Genomic DNA, 21,469 nt, shown 5'->3' with positions numbered 1-21,469 from the left:
GTGCACTCTATACGAAACAAAGTGGGGAAAGGGAAACGACATGCTTCCATTTCAAGTCGAACTTTCTGAATGGCCTGGTCATAGGAAGCAGCAACAGCAACAAGCTTGCTTTCCTCCTCCACCTTTAAATGTGCGCAGAACACAAATGCCATCTCCAAAGAGCACAATTAGATTCTATTTGTGACTGTGTAAGAGGGAGATCAAAGAGCATGGCACCTGTCCATGGAGCAGTGAAAAAATGAGGCAGAAGTTCATGTGAGGTGACAAATGCCAGCAACAATGCCCAAACAATGCTATTTTTGAAGACTTAGCTCCATGTGGGACATCGCATGCAGCTGGACCCACAATTTCATGACCAAGCCCTGGGAAGCAGGCAGTGGCTAAACTGTCTGGTGGCTCATATGGCAACTAGCTCAAGTGCATGGGGCGACCCAGGAAGTATGCCAACAGCTTTGTCAAGCCGCCAAGAGAAGAGTTGGGGGCAATGCAGAAATCATAAGCAGAATTCACAAGGAGAATCCTATGCACTGGAGTTAGGCCAAGCAGAAAGCTCCAATTTCTGAACTTTTGGCTAAAAGTTGCAGAACAGGGGTGAAACTGAGGCCTAAATAGAGGAGGGACAAGCCCAAATCAGCGATCCGCACCACCAGCTTCTTGATATTTTCCGTACCACAAACGTGTTTCACTGCCCCAGCCCCCACCTCTGTTTATATGGATGACTCTAAAATGGCTCTCAGATCGCTTGCAATGCACTGTTGTTGTGGCTTTTTTAATTGTGCTGCTTCATTTCTGGTTCCTCTCTCATCCCTCCTGCGGCTTTGCTGCTGAGTTTTGCAGATATTATAATCTTTCCTTTTGTCACTGTCAGGTTATCAGGCTGGGGCTTATGCATGCTGATGCAACAGCGAATGTATTTTCTCTGTTCACCTGCTCGGTTAATCTAATGTTTTCTTTTTGGAGTCTCTGCTTCTCCTTTCCCCAAAACCTGATACCAGGGAGGGACTTTAAGGCTGAACCATATGAGAGGTGGGGGGTCTTGGTGCCTTTTCCTTCTCATTTTGAAGCCTGGCTGAGCTGATTTAAAGATCAGAGACACAGTGCTATTAGAGATGGTACTTAACTCTTTCCTCCAATGAGGCGCCCCTCAGTGTGCTGATGTGTTAATTTGGGGGGTGTTGTGGGGATGTTTTCTCCGATAAGCTGGGGAGGGGCAGGAGGGATCTGAACTGGAGGATGAATTTGAGCACCAAATCAAATCACCATCTTCAAAGCAGGCCCTCGTTATCAAAGCAAACATTGCAAGCAATCCTGCATTGCCCGCCTTGTGTCGAGTTTACTCCTTCTTTTCAAAGTGTGGTATGGTACTTCCAACTCCCCCTGCCTTCTTTTCAAGCATTTTAAGAGGAGAAGACAGACAAACAGCCATCCTGGGATGTTTTATTGAAATGTAATCACAGTTTCTAAGGGCATCACTAGATGAGACATTAGAGACCTTTGCAGCTCCTAGGGGCTTTTGGATTGGGACCGCAGTACTGCAGGGGGTTAACTACCCCACCACTACCACCACCACCACCATTCAACCCAGAGCTATTATTTCCCCACTAAGAAAAACTTAGGTCACGCCACAGAAAAGCACATTGCTTTCCAGCAAAGAATCCTGGGAGTTGTAGTTTGTAATCTCTCAGAGCTACAGCACCCATAACAAACTGCAGCTCATAGCTGCCAAGTTCTCCCTTTTTTAAAAGGAAATTCCCTTATGCTGAATAGGCTTCCTCGTGAGAAAAGGGAAAACTTGGCAGCTATGCTGCAGCTCTCCCATGATTCTTTGGGGGAAGACATATGCTTTAAATGCATTTTTTTAAATGTATGCAGCCTTTGTTACTTCTTGTCTAGTTTGGGCTGTAGTCATCAGTATAACTTGGTTTACCAAACCTTTTATTCTTGGTCTCCCTTCATAATCAATTTTTGAAACAGGATCCCAGTTCCTGAAAATGGCCCCATCATTCTCACTGTATATGTTCCCAGGAAGTCTGCAGCAGCCCAATAATCAGCTGCTCAGATGTTTTCATTTCCATCGCAGAAGGTTTTTTTTTTTTTTTTTAAAGGAGCGTTCTTCACGTAAATCTCTAGAGAGCTGTTATTTCTGCCCTTAATCTCTTCTTCTGAAGGTAGTGCTTTCTCTCTGTCTCGTGGATTCATTTGAATTGGGGCGGGGGAAGGGGCGGGAGAGAAGCAGGGGGCTGCAATTAGCCACAAGGTAAAGATCATCTCTTCTCTCAAACATTGCTGAAGAGGCAGATATGTCCATATGGAGTCAGTTCCAGATTGCTCTTTGAAAGCTAGGTGGTTGATATTTCTTCCTTTTTATCCTGGAACCATGCAAGCAACAACAAACCCAAAAACCCTTTGTGCTTTGGCAGCACAGGAGCTCATGAAAACGTTTTAAAAGACCAAGGACGCAATAAGATTCGAACCGCCAAGATATATTTATCCGTGGGAGCGGTAAATCTTATCTGCCTCTACTTGCTGAGGAACCTATGAGCACATATTCCAGGAATCTTGCCCTCTGCAAAGGATTCTTGGTCGTACTCTAGAAGGTGCTTTCAGATGGTGGAGGGCTCTGGCCATGTTGGTAGGCCTTACTGTCACCATAGGTGAACAGGGAGTGTGTCAGAAAAAACATGCCTGAAATATGCTGACCTAGTTCTACCAGTGGGGAAAGGTGTGGCTGGATGCTCCTAACTGCACCAAGAAAACCAGATGTTAGGAAGAAGCATTCTAGACTTCTCCCAGACATGCTATTTTCCTCTGTAGTTGAACCTTTTTTTTTTCATGGAGGACCAGTTAGGGATTGGTGGGTAAATTTATTCAGTTCTTGGAAGAAGAACCTGCACCCATTACTTGTTATAAGTGGGATAGGGAGGTAAGTCACATGGCATGTTAGTTTTAAATTTCTGTATTTCTATTGGGAAGGGCTATATATTAATAAAAAAGTACTTTTTAAAAGTACTTTTTTATTAATATAAAAAGTACTTTTAACCAAAAGTATTCAGTTCTCATTTTAACACACTCTTACAAAATTAGCATTTTTCTGAACCTATATGCAAACGGAAACACAGATCTCCTTTGAAATTGGCACTTATCTTAATCTTGCCCGTTGCTAAGCAAAAAGTCGCCTTTATTACAAAATGCTGCTGTGCAGTTGTTTCATTTTTACATATTTCGTTCATTTGTGGTATGCTGCATCCCTTTTGCAATGGTCATTGGGTGTTGTATGAAAAGGCATGAGCAAACCTTTTCTTCCTTTCATCCTCTCTCCAGCTGGCTGAATCATCCATCTCTGGCTCCTTCTTGAAAGCACAGCCACTTCCGTTAAGAGGAGACTGATTCATGTTCTTCCTCTCCTCACCTTTGCCCCTGTTTCTCCCCTAGAAGTTTGACGAAATCAGTCTGTCGGAAGGAAGCACAGTGGACCTGGCAATCCCGCCAGAGCTTCTGGAGCAGATGCCTGAGCTGGCAGAAGAGATGATGGAACCGGAAGACTGTTTCCCAGAACGTAAGGATGGGCTGCTTTCATTTCTTTTCCTGACTTTAAGCTAGAAACGCATTATCAGAACTGTCGCATGGGGCAGCTTTCTTGGGCTATTCCACTTCAGGTTGAAGCTGGAGAATCACAGAAAAGAGGGCAGAAACTTGCTATCTGCTGCTGCCCCAGAGGGCAGGAGTAGATCTAAACTTACAGGAAGGGTAAATGTGGGTTGAACATTACATGAAAACTGATGGTGGCAAGAGTAGTTTAATTATAGAACTACAGTGGAACCTCGGTTTATGAACACCTCGGTTTACGAATTTTCGGTTTACGAACGCCGTGGACCCATCTGGAAAGGATTAATTCACTTTCCATTACTTTCAATGGGAAAGTTTGCTTCAGTTTATGAATGCTTCAGTTTGTGAACAGACTTCCGGAACCAATTGACACCCATGCTTCGGATTAAGTACGCTTCAGGTTGAGTACTCCGCGGACCCGTCTGGAACGGATTAATCCACTTTCCATTACTTTCAATGGGAAAGTTCGCTTCAGTTTATGAACGCTTCAGTTTAAGTACTCCGCGGACCCATCTGGAACAGATTAATCCACTTCCCATTACTTTCTATGGGAAAGTTCGCTTCAGTTTATGAACACTTCAGTTTATGAACAGACTTCCGGAACCAATTGTGTTCATAAACCGAGGTACCACTGTAGTTACCTAGAAGAAGGAATCTGGGAGAAACTTGATTCCATTCACACTGAAAGATGAACTTACCTAATTTGTGCTTTCCCAAACAATATGTGAAACAAAAATCTCACATTAATGAAACCATCATCAAAGCACAGATCACACCCGAGTCCATTGACTAATCCACAGAAATCAAGTGTCCTGCAATCTCCAGCACAGCCATGGTGCAAAAAACATACATCCAAGGCACAAATCCTTCTGGGGTCCCGGAGGCCCTTGGGATCCAGGAGGCTTGATGACCCCCAAACTAGGGGAAGGGAGAAGCTGTTGTGAGGCTGTCCCCTCCACCTACTGGCCCCATGAAACACACACACACACACACACACACACACACACACACACACACACGTAGCTGCCCCAGTTCCACCCTTGCTTCTCACCATTGGATTGCACCGAGCCAACTCTCACGGATGTTTCCTGTAACCTTGAGCTGATTGCATCAGTCAAGATGCCTTTTTTACTCTTAAGATGAAAACATGCCTGTGTTTGGTAAACACTCAACTCCACCTGCCACTGAAAAGACAGGGATGCAATGTAGATTTTTGCTGCCTAATTCTCCAGTTAACAAATGCAATCACTTGACAGCCTTGAGTCTCTGTTGCAACTGATTGTTCCATGGGGTTCTTCCTGATGTGTTGGAAGGTGGGGAGGGAGGGAGGGAAGAGATGGAGAATAAGGTGAGTTAAACTGTCTTATATCCATGAGCGTGCATATCCCAGAGGATTATTTAACTCAGAAACAAGCCTGCTTAGCGGGGATCAGAGGGGGATAACTTGCAAGAAATGCAAGAGCCCCTGCAGTCAGCAGAACGGTATTTTGGCATGTGAAAGATGACCAAATGAGGTAGCAGAACCCCAGCAGGGCACGGGGATGTCTGTAGTTCCCAGGCTTTTTCTTGGTAGCTCTGCTTAAATGCAACAACCCAACATGAATTCACTTGTCAGAAAAGGGTTTGGTATGACGATGCAAGCATTCCAGTTTATGCAATTCTTCAGTTGTTTGTTTCTAGATGCCCCCTGTTTTCAGTACCGGTACTTTTTTTTTTAGTATAGCATAATGCACAAAATAAATAGTTCAGTAAGACAATGACTTAAGCATTCCACCCTCTTCTCGGCTCCAGAGCCATTTCAATCCAGCTTTGGCTCTGATTTTGGGAAGGGAACGGCCTCTGTAGATGACCTATTGCCAGAAACTGGACAGGGGGAATACTTTTCTGTTAGTTGTGCTGGACCTCTCAGCACCATGCCACTGAACAAGGCACACTTCTAGACCAGTTTCGTTCTAGAACTTTCTGGGTGGCTTGTTCCAGATGGTGGTGCTCAGGGCTTTTTTTCAGCAGGAGCTCACCGGAGCTCAGCTCCAGCACCTCTCTGGTGGGCGCCATTGCCATTCTAAGAGAACATGGTGAGCTCCAGCATGGGGATTCGTATTCCATACCTTAACAGTTGCTCTTTGGGGTCCTACATGCCCCTACTTTGTTCCCCATGCTTAATATTTACATGTAACCACTAGTGGAGGTGATTTGGGCTTTGGCATCACCAGTTTGCACCCCTTCATGGATCAATGCCTTGTCGTGGCGAAGGGGCTTGAATAACTCAGAGAAGCTATGAGCTATGCCATGCAGGGCCACCCAAGATGGACAGGTCATAGTGGAGAGTTTTGACTAAACGTGATCCACCTGGAGAAGGAACTGGCAAGCCACTCCAGTATCCCTGCCAAGAAAACTCCATGGACAAAGACAACAGGCATATAAAAGTTATGACGCTGGAAGATGAGCCCCTCAGGTCGGAAGGCGTCCAACATGCTACTGAGGAAGAGCGGAGGACAAGTACAAGTAGATTCAGAGCTGATGAAGCGGCTGGGCCAAAGCCGAAAGGACGCTCAGTTGCAGATATGCCTGGAAGCGAAAGGAAAGTCCGATGCTGTAAAGAAAAATATTGCATAGGAACCTGGAATGTAAGAACCATGAATAGAGGTAAGCTGGATGTGGTCAAAAATGAGATGACAAGAATAAATATCGACATCCTGGGCATCAGTGAACTAAAATGGAAGGGAATGGGTGAATTCAGTTCGAGTGACTATCATATCTACTACTGTGGGCAAGAATCCTGTAGAAGAAATGGAGTGGCCCTCATAGTCAACAAAAGAGTGGCAAAAGCTGTAATGGGATGCAATCTCAAAAATGACAGAATGATCTCGATACGAATCCAAGGCAGACCTTTTAACATCACAGTAATCCAAGTTTATGCACCAACTACTGGAGCTGAAGAAAGTGAAATTGACCAATTCTATGAAGACCTACAACACCTTCTAGAAATGACACCAAAGAAGGATGTTCTTCTCATTACAGGGGATTGGAATGCTAAAGTAGGGAATCAAGAGATAAAAGGAACAACTGGCAAGTTTGGCCTTGGAGTTCAAAATGAAGCAGGGCAAAGGCTAATAGAGTTCTGTCAAGAGAACAAGCTGGTCATCACAAACACTCTCTTCCAACAACACAAGAGACGACTCTACACATGGATATCACCAAATGGGCAGCATCGAAATCAGATTGATTATATTCTCTGCAGCCAAAGATGGAGAAGCTCTATACAGTCAGCAAAAACAAGACCTGGAGCTGACTGTAACTCAGATCATCAGCTTCTTACAGCAAAATTCCAGCTTAAACTGAAGAAAGTAGGAAAAACCACTGGGCCAGTAAGAAGATACAATCTGAATCAAATCCCTTATGAATACACAGTGGAAGTGAGGAACAGGTTTAAGGATTTAGATTTGGTGGACAGAGTGCCTGAAGAACTATGGATGGAGGCTCGTAACATTATACAGGAGGCAGCAACGAAAACCATCCCAAGGAAAAGGAAACGCAAGAAGGCAAAATGGCTGTCCAACGAGGCCTTACGAATAGCGGAGGAGAGGAGGCAAGCAAAATGCAAGGGAGATAGGGAAAGATACAGGAAACTGAATGCAGATTTCCAAAAAACAGCAAGGAGAGACAAGAGGGTCTTCTTAAATGAGCAATGCAAAGAAATAGAGGAAAACAATAGAATGGGGAAAACCAGAGATCTGTTCAAGAAAATTGGAGATATGAAAGGAACATTTCGTACAAAGATTACCATAATCAAGGACAAAAGTGGTAAGGACCTAACAGAAGCAGAAGACATCAAGAAGAGGTGGCAAGAATACACAGAGGAATTATACCAGAAAGATATGGAGGTCTCGTACACCTCAGGTAGTGTGGTTGCTGACCTTGAGCCAGACATCTTGGAGAGTGAAGTCAAATGGGCCTTAGAAAGCATTGCTAATAACAAGGCCAGTGGAAGTGATGATATTCCAGCTGAACTGTTTAAAATTTTAAAAGATGATGCTGTTAAGGTGCTACACCCAATATGCCAGCAAGTATGGAAAACTCAGCAATGGCCAGAGGACTGGAGAAGATCAGTCTACATCCCAATTCCAAAGAAGGGCAGTGCCAAAGAATGCTCCAACTACCGCACAATTGCGCTCATTTCACACGCTAGCAAGGTTATGCTTAAAATTCTACAAGGCAGGCTTAGGCAGTATGTGGACCGAGAACTCCCAGAAGTGCAAGCTGGATTTCGAAAGGGCAGAGGAACCAGAGACCAAATAGCAAACATGCGCTGGATTATGGAGAAAGCTAGAGAGTTCCAGAAAAACGTCTACTTCTGCTTCATTGACTATGCAAAAGCCTTTGACTGTGTCGACCACAGCAAACTATGGCAAGTTCTTAAAGAAATGGGAGTGCCTGATCACCTCATCTGTCTCCTGAGAAATCTCTATGTGGGACAAGAAGCTACAGTTAGAACTGGATATGGAACAACTGAGTGGTTCAAAATTGGGAAAGGAGTACGACAAGGTTGTATATTGTCTCCCTGCTTATTTAACTTATATGCAGAATTCATCATGCGAAAGGCTGGACTAGATGAATCCCAAGCAGGAATTAAGATTGCCGGAAGAAATATCAACAACCTCAGATATGCAGATGACACAACCTTGATGGCAGAAAGCGAGGAGGAATTAAAGAACCTTTTAATGAGGGTGAAAGAGGAGAGCGCAAAATATGGTCTGAAGCTCAACATCAAAAAAACCAAGATCATGGCCACTGGTCCCATCACCTCCTGGCAAATAGAAGGGGAAGAAATGGAGGCAGTGAGAGATTTTACTTTCTTGGGCTCCTTGATCACTGCAGATGGTGACAGCAGTCACGAAATTAAAAGACGCCTGCTTCTTGGGAGAAAAGCAATGACAAACCTAGACAGCATCTTAAAAAGCAGAGACATCACCTTGCCGACAAAGGTCCGTATAGTTAAAGCTATGGTTTTCCCAGTAGTGATGTATGGAAGTGAGAGCTGGACCATAAAGAAGGCTGATCGCCGAAGAATTGATGCTTTTGAATTATGGTGCTGGAGGAGACTCTTGAGAGTCCCATGGACTGCTAGAAGATCAAACCTATCCATTCTTAAGGAAATCAGCCCTGGGTGCTCACTGGAAGGACAGATCGTGAAGCTGAGGCTCCAATACTTTGGCCACCTCATGAGAAGAGAAGAATCCTTGGAAAAGACCCTGATGTTGGGAAAGATTGAGGGCACTAGGAGAAGGGGACGACAGAGGACGAGATGGTTGGACAGTGTTCTCGAAGCTACGAACATGAGTTTGACCAAACTGCGGGAGGCAGTGCAAGACAGGAGTGCCTGGCGTGCTATGGTCCATGGGGTCACGAAGAGTCGGACACGACTAAACGACTAAACAACAACAACATCACCAGTTTGCAGATAACACCCAACTCTATCCCAGTTGTCCATCTCATTCAAGTGAGACTGTGGAAATCCAGAACCAGCGGACTGGATGTGGGAAAACAAGCAGCACCTTAATCCAGACCAGGCAGAGGTGCCCTTGGTCAGTACATCAGAAGAGGGGTGGGTCTTCCCTTGAAAATGCAGGCACATGGCTTGGACCTGGCTTTGAATTTTGGTGTACGCTGTACGCCGGCTTCCTCGGCCAATAATGCGAGATGAGTGCCACAACCCCAGAGTCGGTCACGACTGGACCTAATGGTCAGGGGTCCCTTTACCCTTTACCTTGAAATTTGGTGCTTTGCCCGGCTGAGGCTGGTGTGCAAAACACACCCATTTCTGGAGACTGCAGTTCTGGCCTCAGTGAAACATCTTTAGTTACATCACATCTGGATTAATGTAGTGCGCTCTGGATTTACTGGCTGACTTTGAAGAGTACTCAGAAGCTGCAATTGGTCCAAAGTGCTCTGGCCAGGTTGTTAACTGGGGCCGCATATAGGGAGGACACAACACACACACACACACACACACCTGTGAAGCAGCTGTATTTCAACTTGTTTCTGTGGGTAATTGCGATGAGTCTTAAAGCCAGGCTATTGTGGCTCTGGTCACAGTTAGCAAATGGATAATCAACTCCTTACACATAATTTCTAATCATTCTCTTCCTAGATGTTTAGAAGAGCCAGTTGTGCGGTGGGTATTATGCTACGATTTGTGTTAATCTCCTTAAACGGAGATCCAGAACTTTTATTCTTTTCCACAATCCCACCAGAAATGTCTATAAGTTCCTACCAGCTGGTATCCCCTCCAGCGGTATAGAATCTATACATTATAACCTCTGTGGTGTTAAGCACTGCCTATGAGCCATTTTAAATTCCATTTCTTAGTCTCTAACTGAGATTTACGGTACCTAAATGGGGATTTGCTCCATCCTACCTGCCATTTCTGTCCCTTCAGTTTCAAACTCCAATCTTGCCTTCTGTACCATTTGCTTGTAATAGCAATAAGCTATGGTATAGTCTAGAAATTAAACCCATAGCATTACTATTACAGCGTTTCACCAACCCTTCAGACTCTGAAAGTTTATGTGTTGCTTCTTCTCTTTCCACCTTTTGAATGGTAGAAAGTAGAGATCTGCCTCCACAGAAGCCATGGTACTTGTGTTTCTTCCATTTTATCTCCCCCATGTTACAAATCATGCAAATAATAGATTCCCTTAGCCCTCCACCCTCTTAGTGTGGTTTATGTGATAAAAGAGTAGATGGAAAGGCAAGGAAATTAAAGGGGGTGGGGCTAGAGCAAGTACAGCCACCTTCTAAGTCAACAGCGAAACACTGGAGAAAAGAGTGTGATATATGTGGGCTATTTTGGAATTATTGCTATTTTTTTAAAAAAAATCGGCTGCACATGGGCAGACTACGTGATAAGCATCACATCTCCTTTGGCCCTCTGCTCAAGGCTTAGAATATTTCTATTATATGTACAATAAGTTGGCCATTTCTAGCCTTTAATTCATTTGCAGATGTTTTTTCTCTGATTGAGCTTTCCTGAGCTGTGACAACCTGGAATTATCTTCCACTTGTAGCAGCAGTAAAAGCCTGCTGTTCTAGTATACACTATGCTCAGCTTGCATGCATGTACACACACAGAGAGAGATTTTATTGTGATTTAAGTTAGGATTTTTGAATGAAAGCCTAGAGCTGGGTGGGGTGGGGCGGGGGACCTGTCCACTATGAAAAGAAAATGACTGCATTCAATGGAAAGGACTTAAATGTTCCCTATTGTGGAGGGAGGTGACAGTGTCTGTGTGAATGATAAGGATCGTTTAAATGGCATCAAAAGCATTGCCGTTTCTGGAACACATTGCCCAACAGAGCTACAGGGATGCTGGCAACACTGTACCTGTTGTCAATGAGTTACATCAAACCTTGTAAGTTAGTTAGATGTTATTCACCATTGACAATAAGTATAGAAAGGAGATGAAGCTGCTGCTTTAGCTTAGGGATGGGGAACCTATGGCCCTTCAGATGCCATTGGACTACAACCCTCATCATCCCTGACCATTGGCCAAGCTGGCTGAGGCTGATTGGAGTTGGAGTCTAATAACATCTGAAGGGCCACAGGTCCCCCATCCCTGACTTAGCCAGCCTTTCCCCACAGTGCATTTCAATTCATCATTTTCATCATAGTAGAACTATTCTTTTCTGTATCTGTTTTTTGCAGAACCAAAGACTATAAATTGGGTCATAGGAACCGTGCATTTCAATAAAAACCACAAAGACTAAAATAGATAATGTAGATACCGGCAATTAATTTTACCAAGGCTATGGATAAGCATACGTTAGTTATTTGTAAACTAGCCATGAGCCCATTTCCTCCAGGTTGCATCCCATTAATGGCCTTAATGTTACTAGGGGGTAGATTTTTGTTCAGCACCAAGAGATGGACAGCAAGAGTGGTTTTACAATGGAAACACTTGCCTCAAGAAGTGGAAACCCATCTGCTGGGGTTGCTCTAGCTCTGGGTTTCTTTCATTGAGTAGGGGATTGGACCAGATGGCCTACAAGACCCCCCCTTCCATCTGTGTGAATCTATGAAACTCTGTAATGAAGTGGAAGATGAACAGAACGACAGAAATGAACTTCAGTAAACTGAAGAGACTGAAGACTGCATTCGTGCACAAGATTAAGACATTTAATAATGTTGAGGCGAGTAAGGGGTGACATGGTAGAAGTGCCTAAAATTATGCATTGCATGGAGATAGTGAATAGAGAAAAGTTTTTATCCCTCTTTCGTTGCCCAAGAACTTAAGCACATCCAATGATGCTGAATGTTGTCAGATTCAGGACAGATAAAAGTGGCCACATTGAGAACAGGATGTTGAACTAGGTGGGCTATTGCACTAGGTCAGGCATCCCCAAACTTTGGCCCTCCAGATGTTTTGGACTACAATTCCCATCTTCCCTGACCACTGGTCCTGCTAGCTAGGGATCATGGGAGTTGTAGGCCAAAACATCTGGCGGGCTGCAGTTTGGGGATGCCTGCACTAGGTGAACCATAGACCTTGATCCAGCAGGCCTTCCTTTTGTTTTTAAATTGGGACAAGGGAGAGCCCTCATAGTAGCTCCTAGCATTAAACAACTCTTTCTGGTCTTCCTTTTATCATTTCAGCTTGTGTCCGATTCTTCCCGTGCTGTTCAGTAGACACCACAAAATTTCCCGGCAAGATTTGGTGGAGACTGAGGAAAACGTGCTACCAAATAGTTGAACACAGCTGGTTTGAAACTTTCATCATATTTATGATTCTCCTGAGCAGTGGAGCTCTGGTAAGCTTAAAACTTGTTATTTTCCATTATTACTTTAGACTTTTAAATATGGGTGGTTGTGTGTTGAGAGAAGACATGCCAGCGAAGCTTGCTTTTACTTTAAGATTGGATATAAATTTCAGGCGTGTATAATCCCCATCTCTAATAAGAAGCGGGCATTAATTAGACCCTTGAGTTCTTCTCTAGCTTGGGTTAAATCCAAGCCAGGGAAGAATTGCTGGCATCTCTTGTTTAAAGGATCAATTGGGAGGTGATGGGAAGCATCCTAGTGCAACACTGCATATACCCCTCCACACACACCAGGGCTGCAAATTATCATATTTCTTGCACGGTATTTAGAACAGACAGCAAATTCATGATTTCATTGTAAAGTTTGCCACCATATGGCTTCATTGGTCAATTCTGACAGGGTAATGATCAGTATAAATATTCAGTGGCATGTAGTCATTTATTCACAGAGCCTTTTCTTAAAGAAAAAAAAATTCTCCCCAAAGACAACATCTGGAGACTGTAGCACTCTAATTCGCCACTTTGTACTTCCAGGCATTTGAAGACATCTACCTCGACAAGAAAAAGAACATTAAAACCATGTTGGAATATGCTGACAAGATCTTCACTTACATCTTTGTTCTAGAGATGCTTCTGAAATGGGTAGCTTATGGCTTTAAGAAGTACTTCACCAATGCCTGGTGTTGGCTTGATTTCCTCATTGTAGATGTGAGTATTGTGTTTTCCCTCTGGGTCGGTTCATACAGCAATGTGGAATGAGTTCAGTCTTGAACTATGTGAACACAGTTCACGGTTTGAATGTGGACTAAGTTACATTTGGGTCCTATGAAGGACAGCTTAAAATGCCCTTGTGGCATTTGGCTTTTTTTTTTTAAAAAAAGTATAAAGTGAAATGATAGAATTTGCCATTCTTTTCACTGTAAAATGAAATCTATAGATGCAAGAGGTAAGGGGACCATTCAGTGGTGACATCTGAGCTGAGAGCCCTTGGCTCAACTCCCATAGAAGAATACCAGACTGTGGGACAGTAATGATTTGTGATAGCAGTCCCCCTTCACCCCATTCACAACAAACCATTTAAAGTTGATATTTCTGCCAAACTCAAAGTACGGGAATTTTGGATCTCTCTTTTTAAAGGTATATGGCCACCTCATGCTTTAAGGATTCTCAGCAAGGTAAAAGACTTCCAGTTAGTAGAGAAGGGACACTGTTGTGCCAGAACTTCTGAAGAGGGCATTTGGAGCAATGGTTTCAAATTTGAGGGAGCTGGTTCTTAGGAACTGCTTTCACCCTAACCATAAAGCTGTTTGGGTGATGAAACTTACCAGGGCATCTCAGTGGCAGGGAAGGTTGGGGTCAAAATACACATCTTACAAAATACCATACATTCAGTGACTTCCCTCCTTAACCTTCCATGATCCATTTAATTTATCCACCATTCCTGTAGCCATTTTATTCAGTTCTTCTATCTTATATCACTCAAGTGTTTATTATACTGTTGAATTTACCTTAATGCTGCCAATGTTTTCAACTGTGTACAATTATTTTCCATATATTCAGCAAAGATTTTCCACTCCTCTTTAAATACATCTTCTTCTTGCTCTCTTATTCTTTACGTTAGACCATCTAGTTCCACATATTCTATCATCTTAAGTTGCTAATCCTCCCTAGTTGGGACCTCCCTCACTTTCCACTTTGGGGCTATCAAAACTTGGGCCGCCGTTGTTGCATACATAAATAAGTTTTTCTGACACCTAGGAACCTCTGTCTTGAAGGATTCCTAGCAAAAATGCCTGTGGTCTTTTTGGGAAGGTTGTTTTAAGCATTTTTTCATCTCATTATAAATCATTTCCCAATATTCTTTAAACTTTCTACGTGCCCACCACATATGAAAAAAGTTCCCTCCATTTCTTTACATTTCCAGCACAAATCTGATTCTACTTTATGCATCTTAGCCAGCCTACTCAGGGGGAGATTTCTGCCTCAAAAGGCCTTTAATCACTCTGGGTTTTTTTAACCAAGCTTCTCCCAGTGTCTTTTTTTTTTGGTACAGTTGCTGCTCCCAATGCTTTGGCTGTGACAAGGATGCTGAAGGAATCAAGACACAAGTGTTCCTTCTTCCCAATTGCCTGCCACTCATGCAGTTCACACGCTGCTTGGATATGTGGCCCTGGTAGCAGTGTGGCATTCCTTTTCCATGTCCCTTGCAAGTTCTTAGCTATCAAATCAGCCCTGCTGTTAGCACATGGCATTCTCCGGCAGCTGCCCGAGTCCCCAACATCCCACCAGGGCCCACTGCCGATGTTCGCCCTGAACCCCTTTTAAAACCAAGCCCAGAAGATAAGGGCCAAGGATGAGACAGGACGATGCAGCAGTCGCCTATTACAAGGCATGACATCCTGCAGAAAACAAAACAGTGGAAACATTTGAGACTGGCAGCCACTTCTTCCTGCAGCTGCAAGCATACCCCTGCACCCCAGCCCTGCCTTGGGGGACACCTAGCTTACTCTTTGCTCCAATCAATGCTCACAAAGCGTTAGACATTGCTCCTGCTCTTAGGTAGAGGGTTGTTGAGCTATCAGAAGAATGGTGCCTTGCATACCGCACTGCAATTAGCATTGCAATTAGTGTGTGGGTCATTGGAGCTGCTTTGTTGTAAACTGTTTCTGCAGCCATCGCGTTACTAAATTGGGCTTCATTGGTTTTATACCGTTGCGTAATAATTACCCATTTGTCACCAACCATGAAAAGCCCGGATTTTCTACATCTCTCTTAATTCTAGAACCAGGGGCTGACCATCCAATGAAGGTGAAATGTGGGAGGTTTCCGATAGACAGAGGGAAGGATTTGCCAGCACAAGCTGTGGTGATGGCCACAAGCTTCAATGGTTTTAAAAAGGGTCTAGACAGATTCCTGAAGGAATACTAGTTATGATAGTTGCATATAATCTTGCATGTCAGTGGTCTAAACCACTGAGCCTCTTGGGCTTGCTGATCAGAAGGTCGGTGGTTTGAATGAGCTCCCATCGCTCTGTCCCAGCTTCTGCCAACCTAGCAGTTCGAAAGCACGCCAGTGAGGTACCGGTGTGGCGGGAAGGTAGGCGGCGTTTCTGTGCGATCTGGTTTCCGTCACGGTGTTCCATTGTGTCAGAAGTGGTTTAGTCATGCTGGTCACATGACTTGGAAAGCTGTCTGTGGACAAACGCTGGCTCTCTTGGCCTGAAGTGAGATGAGCTCCGCACCCCACAGTCACCTTTGACTAGACTTAACTGTCCAGGGGTCCTTTACCTTTTCACCTTTGCCTCTGGACACCAGTTGCTGAGGAGCACTAGGGTGGAGGGTGGTGGCACTCGTGTCTTACTAAGAGGCTGCTTCCCACAGCAATCTGCTTGGCCACTGTGGGAACAGGATGCTGGACTAGATAAGCCTTTGGTCTGATCTAGCAGGGCTTCTCTTATGTTCTTATGTAGGTTTGTTTAGCAAATTTGGACATAGCTGCCAAGTACCCCGTTTTCCCCGGGAAACCCCCGTTTTTACTTACCTTTTCCCGTTTTTCTCCGTTATTTTCTCCTGCCAGCGGCCATTTTTTTCTGATCTGCCCTTCTATGGGCACCAAAAATGGCCACCGGCAGCTTCAAAAGTCGCATCTACGCAATTCCGGAAGTGCATAGACGTGACTTCCAGTGTCGCCGGCGGCCATTTTTGGTGCCCATAGATGGGCAGAGTGACACCGGAAGTTGCGTTGACGCACTTCCTGACATGCGTCGAAGCGACTTTCAAAGCCAGCGGTGGCCATTTTTGGTACCCACAGAAGGGCAAAGCGACACCGGAAGTTACGTCGACGCAACTTCCGGTGTCACACGGCTGCCGGTCCCGGATTCTTGGAAGGTAAGATTCCGGGACTTGGAAGGTAAGCCCTTCTGTAGGTCACACATCTCTCATTTCAGTAGGAAGGGGCTTATTTACACAATCCATGACATTTGTAGATGCTGCAGACTAATTATGATGTCATTGTTACCTACACACACACACACACACACACACACACACACACACACACACACCCTTTAGGGACCCGGTATTCTCCAAACTCAGCTGGTCAACATCCACCTCTTGTGCAAACTTCTTCCATTGGGTGCTGTCCATCTATTTCCTGCTTATTTATATTCTGCTGTGTCCTTAATATATTATGTGGTACAGATAATATTGTTCTCCTCATTCCAGCCTCCCTATTAATATTTTAATTTACCTAAATTTGGAAACATGGGCACTCCTCCTTCTCAACTTTTGATACCGAGAACCACTTTATTTTGGATAGAGTTCATTTTTAAAAAAAAAGAAAAGAAAAAGAAATTTTGAGCAGCATATAGGATTACACTTGGCACTTGTGGCTTTTCAAGTGTTAAAGCACTTTTCAGTGCTTAGATGAAATATGAACCCTAACACATGAGGAGAAGTTTCAGTGATTTGAGTAGAATGGAGGAAAAATTTCAGTGAAGCGGACCTACCTCCTGGCTCCAACAGAGTCCCCTTTTAGTGGTTGTTGCCTGGGGCTGAGAATTTCTTTTAAGGCACTTAAAAGTCAAACTAAACACAAGGTGGGCATTCTGTCCCCTAGTATGGAGAGGGACCAATTAGCCTTGGGGGCACAGTGCAGAGGGAGGGAGGATCTAACACATTGCTTGCACCAATTCCCTGGTTTCAATAGCTTCCCCTCCCCAAGCCTGCAAACAATGGTGGATGAAGCATGAAGACTTAAATGTCTATGACCATTAAATGTTCCCCCTCTGCAGCTTTTTGTCTCTCTCTCTCTTTTTGAAAGCTGGCAATTTGATTTGGGGCAATTGCATAGTGGCAAAATTCCCTTTTCCACAAGCCCAGTTAAAAAAAAAAAAGAGTTAAATGAAGGAACTTTTCCATCATGTGCGGTTTTACCCTGAAATCTAAAAACAAGATCAGCAACTTAAAAGGGCAGTAAATCCAATTCATTTTTAAAGTCAATGCTTGGGTGCATCCCTCCCCCTGCTCCCTCACCCACTACTTACCCAGCTCTGTGGCAAGTCTTTGACACTGATTTCTACATGTGGCGCAGTAAAAACCATTTCATCATTGTGGATTATTGAAGCAGATTCTCGCTTGCTCCCATAATCCATCAACTAAAGACTATTTTTGTCCAGTGGAGAATCCCTGAAGGCTGATCTCTGATAATGGGCTCCAATGTATCTCAAAGCAATGTGCCTCTTTCGCAAAATGCAAAAGAACCAAAACTTGAAAAAGCTGTGTAAAAATGCATATTATCTGAGCAGCCCATGCACCATAACCAGCAAAAACATATTTGAGATAAAACAAAGCAATTTCTGACAACAGGCGTTCCATCACTTTCTTCTGCCCACCTTGCCCAAAGTCAGCTCTCTTGCCGAGTGCCTTTATTTCATATTCCTGGAATTGGGCTCGTAAATAGGTTGCTGAGCAAGAATATGTCATGTCACAGTCTCTTTTCAAAAGGCGACTTCAAACATTAGCTCCATTATCATAATAGCCCATTGCATTTCAGAAAGTTTTGCCCAATAACTTGGGCTCTGGATTTTCATGGTCTCATTTCCTTCTTCTCTCATCTCTCTCTCTCTCTCTCTCTCTCTCTCTCTCTCTCTGTACGTTCCACCCTTAATCTTTCCATGCTAGCTGCCAAACTTCAGGTGCACTTCCCAATTTTGTTTCAAACTTGCCAGTTCTCCCTCAGTCAAAAATCACAGTGGTGGGCTGCAGACTTGAAACGGTGGGATTTGCTTTGTGTTGCACTGTACGATACTAAAGTTACCAAAGCCAATATTGTTGTTACTTCCACTTACTCAGCATAACTTTCCTCTGCTCTCCCCTGCATCTGATTCAGAGGGTTGGAGGATCTTCTGCAGAACAAATTTTAAATGTGTGCACAGGGAGAAGAAGGGAAAGTCTCATTGTGCTAATAGAAGTTTGCACACACAGCATTTTGGACAACCCTTGTAGCTGTAAAGCGTGATCACCTGCCACCTTTTTTTTAGGTGTGCATCAAATGTTTTTCACATGTGCACCTGTGACTGTGATAAACAGGGTGCTTCAAAAACACATGTATCGTACATTATTAGGAGAGCCATGGTCAGCTTCGATTCCCTGTTGAAGGCACGGAGAGTTCCCATTGCTGCTTTGGTGGAGCTGTAGCTGTGCCAACTATAGTGATTCTGCTCTTCCATGTGGACTGGTGTCAGTCAGCATGGTGTTGCAAGTGTTTGGTATAACCCAGTCAACAATCTTCCACTTCATCTGTAATCAGCCTTAGGCAGAGGAAACCCTCAGTGGCCCCATCATTGTGGAGCAGTGGTTCTGGATCATGAATGGTTCTAGAACAACAATGTGGTTCTAGAGGAGAAGTGGGGAACTAGATATGGCCAGACCACTCTAACACTCACCTGACATTCTATGACACCAGGTGAGTCAAAGGTCACGTTGTGGCTGCAAAGGAGGGTTCTTCCTTCACAACCCCAGCTCTTCCTTCACACCCCTGGCTTGCCTATGGGTTATCCCTTTGCAGCCAAAAGTCACCACTTTTCACAGTAAGACAGAAAGAGGCACTAAATCCAAAAAAGTGCAGACTTTTGGCTGCAGAGTAAGGATCAGGAGCTGATGTTGTGTGCTCATGATTTGCAGCTGCAGCTAGAATTCAAGCCCGGGATGCAAATAAAGATTAAATAAAGATTCTTCCTTGAACTTTCCCTTGCCTTATGACATACGAAGTCCACCACAGGAAAGGTGGCCGTGGTTTGCTCAAAATGAAACCTCTGAGGCCTGGAAGGCCTAGCTAGTTTCCCCATAGCTGTTCTAGAGCAACAGTATTTCTAGGGCACAACTCTGCATGCCCATCATTTGTCACAGGCAGCAAAGCTCTTCCCTCTCTTTGTGTGTGTGTGTGTGTGTGTGTGTGTGTGTGTGTGTGTGTGAATGCTCAGCCGCTTTCTCAAATGGTTTCCTGGAAAGCTATGCCTCTTCCAGGATTTCCCCATTAAATGTAGAATGTCTGGCTGCAGTACAAGTTTAACAAAATGCACAGACGTCTGGGCCAAAAGAGAGAGAGAGAAAGAGTCTTCTATACAACGCTTGAGTGGCTAGCAGGTTAACAACATCTCATTCAAGAATTAGACTGAGTGCCAGCCTTCTGCCAAATCGGCTTGAAAAAGAAGTTGCCGTATGGAGTAGATGCATTGATGTCTCCTAATGACTTTTAATTGTTTTCTGGATTTCTTTCCCCTGTTGATTAGCAAGATGGAGGTTTGTGTTGCCTTGGCAGTAATTGCGCAATCTGCTGTAATCAGTTGTTCCCAAACAGCCACCACCAGACTCAAATCGTATGTTGTTGTTTCTAAAAGTCTTTTATGCGAAGGTAGTGGATTTCCAATGCATTTTTGTTATAAGAGAAACAGCAGATTGCTTCAAGAACAATGTGGCACTGGATCTAGCAATAACAATGGTGCCAACTCCGGTGGAGAAGCCTTTTGCAAGTTAAGGAAGCCCACAGAGTTTGTGTGATGGTGTGACATTGTAAAAAACAAACCAGTGTATTGATCTGGTCCCCAGTGCACTTTATTGGCTTGCTACTTGGAGGGGTGGGGAAATGTATCATTCAACAATGCCCCCCCCCCAAATATCATTGGCTTATATTTAGGGTTGCCAGACTCAATAGAGGACAGGACTTCTGTGCCTTTAATTGCCCTGCTCTCTTTTGAGTCTGGAAACCTTAAAGAGAAACCAGCAGACCTTTTGTTTAATTTCCAAGCAAAGGGTCTGCTGGTTTCTCTTTAAGGTTTCCAGACTCAAAAGAGAGCAGGGCAATTAAAGGCACAGAAGTCCTGTCCTCTATTGAGTCTGGCAACTCTACTTATATTGTGTGTGTGTGTGTGTGTGTGTGTGTGTGTGTGTGTGTGTGAGAGAGAGAGAGAGAGAGAGAGAGAGAGAGAGAGAGAGAGAGAGAGAGAGCTTGGAATTGGAAGATAACCCACCATCCACTACCTCTAGAATTAACACATAACTAGCATTGCTAAAAGAGGAGAAATAAAATGTGCAGGAGTCCTGCTGGTAAATAAATCATGCTATTTTTAGTTACTTCATATGCACTAGGGTGGCTTTGGAGTCTGAGCCTAAATCATGTGAGGTACTTTCATGGCTGCCTTCTGCAGGATGAGAGAGAGAGCGTGCAGGAGGAACGGGCAGAGCTTGGGTGTTTAGTGGGAAACCACAAAATGTGTTTTCCCTGACTATCTCTTCGTCCCGCCCTCTACTGACCGGAGGAATGCAAGCAGCCATGTCACATGTTTTAACCTCTATCACCCGCCTATCTCTTTATTAAGTTAAACACATTTTTAAACCATTTAATGTTTTAAAAATCTCTTAAGCACTGCATGACATAAAAATAGGCAACTTAATTAAAACAAAAATACAGCATAGAATGGTGATATAAAAGCATATGAAAACCAATAAAACAGGAATTCAAACACACAAAACAGGCTCAGGGAACACCTGGGGCAAGGGTAGACTTTGCCTTGAGCAAAGACAAAATTTGGCGCCCCACTAACTATGGGTAAAGGTAAAGGGGCCCCTGACCATCAGGTCCAGTCGTGTCCGACTCTGGGGTTGCGGCGCTCATCTCGCTCTATAGGCCGAGGGAGCCGGCGTTTGTCCGCAGACAGCTTCTGGGTCATGTGGCCAGCATGACGAAGCTGCTTCTGGCGAATCAGAGCAGCACACGGAAACGCCGTTTACCTTCCCGCTGGAGCGGTCCCTATTTATCTACTTCCACTTGGGTGTGCTTTTGAACTGCTAGGTGGGCAGGAGCTGGGACCGAGCAATGGGAGCTCACCCCGTTGCAGGGATTTCAAACTGCCAACCTTCTGATCAGCAAGCCCTAGACTCTGTGGTTTAACCCACAGCGCCACCTGGGTCCCTAACTATGGGTAGGTACCTGTAAAAATATAGGTTGTTTATTGTTTATGTTTATTATTATTACTTTGTGCCTCCTT

General features: G+C 44.2%; 1 protein-coding gene across 2 annotated transcripts in view; it reads left to right on the top strand.

The window, feature by feature from the left end:
- Nucleotides 1-21,469, top strand: part of LOC118091630 (sodium channel protein type 5 subunit alpha-like) — a 295,442-nt gene that overhangs the window by 234,434 nt on the left and 39,539 nt on the right. For both annotated transcript variants that reach the window (XM_088653462.1, XM_088653463.1), the window contains 3 exons: nucleotides 3,433-3,556; nucleotides 12,260-12,414; nucleotides 12,958-13,131. In XM_088653462.1, the coding sequence (XP_088509588.1) occupies nucleotides 3,433-3,556; nucleotides 12,260-12,414; nucleotides 12,958-13,131 (453 nt within the window). The remainder of the gene's footprint in view (nucleotides 1-3,432; nucleotides 3,557-12,259; nucleotides 12,415-12,957; nucleotides 13,132-21,469) is intronic.

The sequence above is a fragment of the Zootoca vivipara genome, chromosome 11 (assembly GCF_965207765.1).
Source record: "Zootoca vivipara chromosome 11, rZooViv2.hap1.1, whole genome shotgun sequence".
NCBI lineage: Eukaryota > Metazoa > Chordata > Lepidosauria > Squamata > Lacertidae > Zootoca > Zootoca vivipara.
Note: the sequence above shows the minus strand (reverse complement) of the source record. Positions and strands in the feature narration are given on the sequence as shown.